We start from the raw sequence: 6,187 nt of genomic DNA, 5'->3' as shown, positions 1-6,187 counted from the left end.
CCTGCAATGCACACAACTGCTGAGCAGGTTCTGGGAAAGCAAAGCTCTTGGCAAGAGCGGAAGCCATGCCCTGTGTTCCCTCTGAGTCCCCCATCCCCAGCAGGGAGCAGCATTTTGTGGCTAGAGATGGCACAATGGACACCCAACATACACTTGTTCCTGGCTGGAATGAGTCCTACACTTGAGAAACCCGACAGGGAGCCCTCAGTGCAGCCAGCAGGGTGAATGGAGCAACCACTGCTAAGGCAGCATCACTCACAGTCAGTCAGGCTTTGCCAGGCTCGTGTCTAGCTCAGCACCAGCTGCAAGGCTGCAGTGTGAGGAGGAAAATGGCTGGATGCACATCCCCTCCTTGCCCACCCCCATAGCACACAGAGGAGCAAGCAGATTAGAGCAGGAAACAGCAGAGGAAGCAGCCATTGCAAGTGTCGGTTTATTTCACTACACGGGGCAGAAAACAAAGCAAACCAAGCTAGAGCTGTTAGCTGAACTTAATGGCTTTCACTTTGAAGTCACCCTCCACCGCCAGGTATTGAATTTTCTCCATGCCCAGCCGATTTGGGAACTTGAACTCTGCCTCGGGCAGCTTCACCGTTGCCTCGTTCTCATCGAAGGAGATGCATATCTGTGGAGAGCCATGGGAGGGAGGGAGGAATGAAGGCTGGCACAGAGACAGAGCCAGGCTGAGTCCCAGCTCGGCACTCAGCACGTGTGAGCTGCTGGGCACTGCCTTGGGCAGCACAGCTTTAGCCCTTCTTGGCTTTAGCTGCCAGACTCTGCCCCTGTGGCTCACTCCCCTTTCCATGCTTGCTCCTTCTGCACCACAGAGGCACAGGGCAGCAGTGAAAAGCTGTGCCCTCAGCCCCTCAGCACTCACACCCTGGGCCTCACCTCAATCTTGTCCCCATGCTGGAAGGGAAAGTCAGCCTTCCTGTCCTCCTCCCCCCAGGTGCCATCGTCCTTGGAGTTGCACACGATGGTGTTGACATCCCCGTGGCAGTCAAAGCGAGGGTTGAAGTGCAGCAGGAGGGTGTTGCTGTCCTTCCCGACATTCACAGCAAACCTGGGGAAGCAGAGCCAGTGCCCAGGGGGTGCCAGGGCAGCAGCTCCAGCTGCCAGTGCAGGCAGGCTGAGCACAGCAGGAGCTCTGCCCTTCCCCAGCGCCCCACAAACCCATTGGGCACCTCACTCACCCTTTGGCATCAGACTCGATCTTCCCTTTGACCTTGATGCATTCACCAGGCTCAACATCCAGCTGAGTAACAACCAGTCCCTGCAGGGCCAAACCACAGGGGTTAGTCTATCCCAAGGCAAGGCTGAGCAGCTCTGGCAGACCCACACATCAGTTTTTGCTAGAGGAAGGGTTGAGTCAGGCCACCTGCCTGTCCCACAGCCATCTCCTGCTCCCCTAAGCAGCATCAGGTGACAAGGAGCTGTGGGGGGTTGGCCCTGGCTGGATGCCACTCTGTCACAACTGGATGGGGGAAGAAAATACAACAAAAGGCTCATGAGCTGAAACAAAGACAGGGAGAGGTCACTCACTGATTACTGTCACAGGCAGAACAAAGTCAACTTGGCAAAATTAATGAAATTTATTACTAATTAAAATCAGAGCAGGATAATTAGAAGTAAAATAGGCCTTGAAAATGCCTTCCTCTTGTTCCTTCCTGGGCTCTACCTCTTCCCCGTCAGAGGCAGGGAAGGGGGATTACAGTGAGTTTATCACAGGGTGCTTCTGCTCCTGCTCCAGGAGAGTTTTCCCCTGCTCATTGTGGGTCCCTCCTGAAGTCCTCCACGTGAGCTACAGCTCTTCACCTGCTCCAGCATGGGTCCCTTTCCATGGGGTCACAGGCTTCTTTGGGCACCCCCCTGCTCTGCAGGTGGCTTTGTGCCTGTTGACATCCGTGGGCGGTGGGGGGACAGCTGCCTGGCCGTGGCCTTCACCACAGGCTGCAGGCTGATATCACTGAGCCCTCCTGCCCTGACTGATGCTCGGCCTTGGCCAGCACCGTGTCCCTCCTGGAGCCTGCTGGCCTCGGCTCTGCCCAACACGGGGCAGCTTCTGGCAGCCTCTCACAGGAGCCACCCAGGTAGCCCCCATTACCAAAACCTGGCCACAAAGCCCAGGGGGGAGGCGATTCACCAGCTGCTACAGCAGCTGTGTGCAGGTCAGGTAGGGAGGCAAAGTGCAAACGAGCTTGCTTGGGCACTGCCCCCCGGCGCTGTCCTTGCCCTCCTGCCTGCTCCCTGCTCTGCCCACACACAGCTGCTCAGGGTTCCTCGAGTCACTAACCCGCTTATCCCCACGGCACTAACTCTGCCTCCCGGCTCTGGAACGCAGCTGCGCCCGCGGGAGGGGGTCTTTCGAGGAAAGGGCTGGGCTAGGATACGCTGCCAGCCTGCTTCCCTCTCCTGTTGCGTTAGGAGTTAACCCACTCCTGCACCCAAAAGGCATTTTTCCAGAATGAAAAATACACAGATTAAGGGGAAAAACATTATAAAGAGCCTGAAAACTGTAGAGTTGCAAATAGACCCAAACCTTTACAGTACTTGAGAATATAAACATTCCTCAACTTCCCCACTTAGATAACATGCTAGAGAAGAAACTTGGTCAGCCTTAACTATTCCTCCCACAGCCATGTATCAACCTTGCATTTCCTCTCAGCTAATCCTCTTCTCCTACCTCTGGCACCAGCCCCGAACCCCCCAGGCAGCCCATCCGTAGCGGCAGCCCTGCCGGGCTCATCACCGCGGCTCGCAGGCGGCACTCACTTTCTCCATGCTGCCGACACCAGCCCCTGCAGGCAGAGCAGCCCGAGCCCCTTCTCCGAGCAGGAGTGACGCAGCGCCCAGCTCCGGCAGCTTAACGCGCTGGGGCAGCAGCATCACATGATCGGGGGAGGTGAAGGAGAGCATTGATTGATCAATCGCAGCTGCTGGAGCTTCCCAGCCATCGACAGGGGCAGCGGGAGAGCTCTACTGACACCCTTCTTAGCAGGCGGTTTGTCTATGATTTTAAGAACTGCTGATTGTTTGCTTCTGCGTGATCCTGGAAATCCTTTCTGTGAGCTCTCCTAGCTGCTATGCAGCCTCTCTTGGCTCCCATCCCAGGAGCCGGAGTGCTGCTCTGTGCTAGGAGCGAGGTGGCTGCTTTTTGTTTGGCGATCTAAAATCAGGGTTGGGAATCCTCGTGTTCCTGCTGCTAAGTAGCTCCTCTGTGCATAGGGGTGGATGTGCTCGCCCAGCCCTGCGAGGAGCCCGGACTGGCGGGAGACCCTGGGTACAAAGCCTCACTGCTTGCAGTTAAATGAAATGAAAAATGAAATTAAAGCCGAGGGCTTGGTACAGCCCGTGTCAGCGTTTCAGCAGTGCCTAAAAGGTTAAGGTTGGCGGTGTGGAACTCTAAGGAGATGAGAGAATTCAGGCTGCGGCTTTTAAAAAGTAGCACGATCTCGCTGGTTCCATTCCATTTGCAAAAGGCTCCGGAGGGAAAAGAGAAATGCTTTGTTAGGGGAGGAGGAGCCGGGCCGGGCTGTGTGCAGCCGGCAGGAGGAACCTGCTATCCCAGACAGTGCCCAGCGCCTGCCCTGCCCGGCTCCTGTGCCCCCGGAGCAGGGGGCAGGAAGGTGACAGGGGAGCGGCTGGATACCTTTAGCAGGGTCCTCAGGCCTCCGTGCCTCAGTTTCCCCGGGGCCTGAAGTGACACTGAGGACACGCAGCTCCTCGATCCTGCTGTAAACCCGCAGGGAGAGCCGCTGTATGAGCACAATGTGCTACTTGCTGAGCCGTGACCAGCCCGGGCACCTCACAACTCAGCGCAGGAATTTGTGGCTGCTGGTGGTGGGAAACACGCAGCCCTGCTGGAGCTCCATTGGAACAGCATCCTGACTCCTGACCCATCCTTTGCCCAAGATATCCCCCACACCCATTTCAGAACATTCCCGTGGTGTTTCAGCCAAGCTGATCTGCGTTTGAGCTAAAAAGTCACAAGCTCAGGTTGCAACCCTGCTGACTGAAAGTGCTGTAGGGAAAATCCCACACATGCTCCCACCTCCAGCTAACTCCCTGGCCATCCTGTGCACACACAGGAGCCATACAGGAGTCAGGAGTTAGCTGTGGGAGCAGAGTTCATGCAGTTAGCAAATGCCACTGAGAGCAGGCCCCCTCCACGTGGAGTTTGGAGAGATCCCAACGAATTGCACCTTAAGTTAGCCCCCTTCTGCAGTGGTGTTAGCCAGGATCACGTGTTAGAGACAGGCTTTAGGCACCTGAGTTACTGTGCAGTTGTTCCCTGGCACGTGTGAGGGGTTGAGCAAATTCTGTTTGGTCCGTTGGGTTGTGTGTTTGTTTTCCTTTCAGCTCTGTGAAATCCCTGGAGACTTCTGACCTCCTTTCAGTGCTGGGCCCTCTGATTTCCCATATGCACATTTCATGTGAGCTGCTCTTCTGGCCTGAAGTTTCCTCCTCTGTCCTTCAGACAGTGAATTACCTTTCTAATAACACAGGGAGACTGCACTGTTTGTTGTCCTTGAGTGCTCTGCACTGGTTGGTTTGGCAGCAAAGCCTTTGGTCTTTGGATTTAAAGCACTCCTTGTTGTGAGCCCCGTGAAACCAGCAGGGTGTTTGTTTTGGGGCTGCAACCCTCAGTTGCTCCACTGCCCTGCATCTTTCCCAGGGGTTCAGTGGGAGAGAAATAGGGGACATGGTGGGTGTCTTTCCCCTTCAGAGGGCTGGTAAAGGAAGGCAGGCTGCAAAGCAAGGCCACGCTGGCCAATCCCACCCATCAGGGATGATCCCAGCCTCCCTGCACAAAGTGAGGCAAAGCACACCTTGCACCTCCTGCAGGAAAGGACTCATGCACCCCCAGTCCCCATGCACCCACAGCAGGCAGGCAGAGGATTGGGCTGTGTTTCAAAGGCCTGGGAGAGAAAGGGAGAGGCACTGCCCTATGCAAGCCCCTCTCACTCCCCAGGTCCAGCAGGGGATGTTCTGAGAAGAAACTCTGGACAGAAGAGTCCAAGTGAGCCCTGCCTGGGTTGTTACAAGGCCCTGGCAAAGAGCAGCAGGGCACACATAGTACAAATGTTCCCATTTCAGGTTCCCATTTCTCTGCCTGCTTTTGGAGGAGAGTGTTGCACCCACCTGGCAGCTCTGGCAGAAGCTGGGAGAGGAGAGTCATCTCCTGCTCATCCAGAGGTGATGCACAGAGGAATTTTTGGCTCTGGGGAAAATTAGGGCTGGCCTCCCAGTGCTTGGCCTTGCAGGCTTGCTTGTGGGCACAGGGTCCTGCCCAGCACCAGGTCTCCAGCCCATATTCATTCATCCCTTGGTTTGCAGAGGCTGAAGGCAGACAACTGACCAGTCTGATTTTCTTGTGACTCCCTAGAAATGTCCCAGATTGGCTTCAGAAGCAAAGGGTGCAGCATGCTGAGTGTTACTCTTTTTAATCTCCGGTGAGAAAATCTACACCCTAGCCACTGGCCAAGTCATATCCCTGGCTAATCACTGCTGTCCTTAGAAATGGCTTTCCCCTGGTTGGGAAGGTCTGGGGACACACCCTGCTGCTGGCTGCCCCGAGGACCAGGGTGTGACTGGAGCTGCAGTGGCCAGTGCCCGTGCCTGGTTTGAGCCCACACACTCTGCTGCTTGCTGGTGCCACATCCCGAGTCGCTGGTGGCTGCAGCTGAGAAAGAGCCTCCCTTGCTGCAGACAGAGTGGGCAGAGGCTTTCTCCTGCTTTGGAGAAGGCATCCATCAGGGGCCAGCACAGCAGCTGTGTGTGTGCCCTGCCCCTCCATCAGCCACACTGACCAAGCAGGGAGAGCTGCTCCAATGCCAGCACTGTGCTGCTAAAACAGACAGGAGAAACCCTCACCCTTTCTGGTGTGTGACAAAGCTTACACTTTGCTCTAAGTCAGGGTTTGCTTTTCACTTTCTGTGGGGAGATTTGTTCTTGTCTCTCTGAGTTCATCCTCAGTGCATCAGGCAAAGGCTGCATCTTTCTCTCGTGCAGGCTTTAGGGAATATTTATGTCAATACTGTCTGGATGGGGTTCTGTTCTCAGCAACAGCCCCTGGTTACTCTTACAACCTAAATATTATTCTGTTACAGCATAACAGATATATACATTGTATTTCTATATACATTCACAGGCTGTTTTCTCTCTCTTGGAATATCTGGGGACTTGA

At 55.2% G+C, this 6,187-nt stretch overlaps 1 protein-coding gene across 2 annotated transcripts; it reads right to left on the bottom strand.

Annotated features, from left to right (window-relative positions):
• Window positions 1-415: 415 nt before the first annotated feature.
• On the bottom strand, window positions 416-3,152 carry LOC306802899 (16 kDa beta-galactoside-binding lectin). Of its 2 annotated transcripts, none has more exons than XM_079307548.1 (4): window positions 2,684-3,152; window positions 1,194-1,273; window positions 892-1,063; window positions 416-625 (listed from the first exon to the last, which is right to left on the bottom strand). In XM_079307548.1, the coding sequence occupies exons 1-4, from the start codon at window positions 2,744-2,746 to the stop codon at window positions 482-484; spliced, it is 459 nt and encodes a 152-aa protein (XP_079163674.1). In that variant the 5' UTR covers window positions 2,747-3,152; the 3' UTR covers window positions 416-481. The 2 variants fall into 2 exon arrangements, with proteins under 2 accessions (XP_079163674.1, XP_079163673.1); XM_079307547.1 differs by having other exon boundaries at window positions 2,773-3,139.
• Window positions 3,153-6,187: the final 3,035 nt, after the last annotated feature.

The sequence above is a fragment of the Erithacus rubecula genome, assembly GCF_903797595.1.
Source record: "Erithacus rubecula genome assembly, chromosome: 5".
Classification (NCBI taxonomy): Eukaryota; Metazoa; Chordata; class Aves; order Passeriformes; family Muscicapidae; genus Erithacus; species Erithacus rubecula.
The sequence above is the reverse complement of the archived record's forward strand: the minus strand, read 5'-3'. Positions and strand labels throughout refer to the sequence as shown.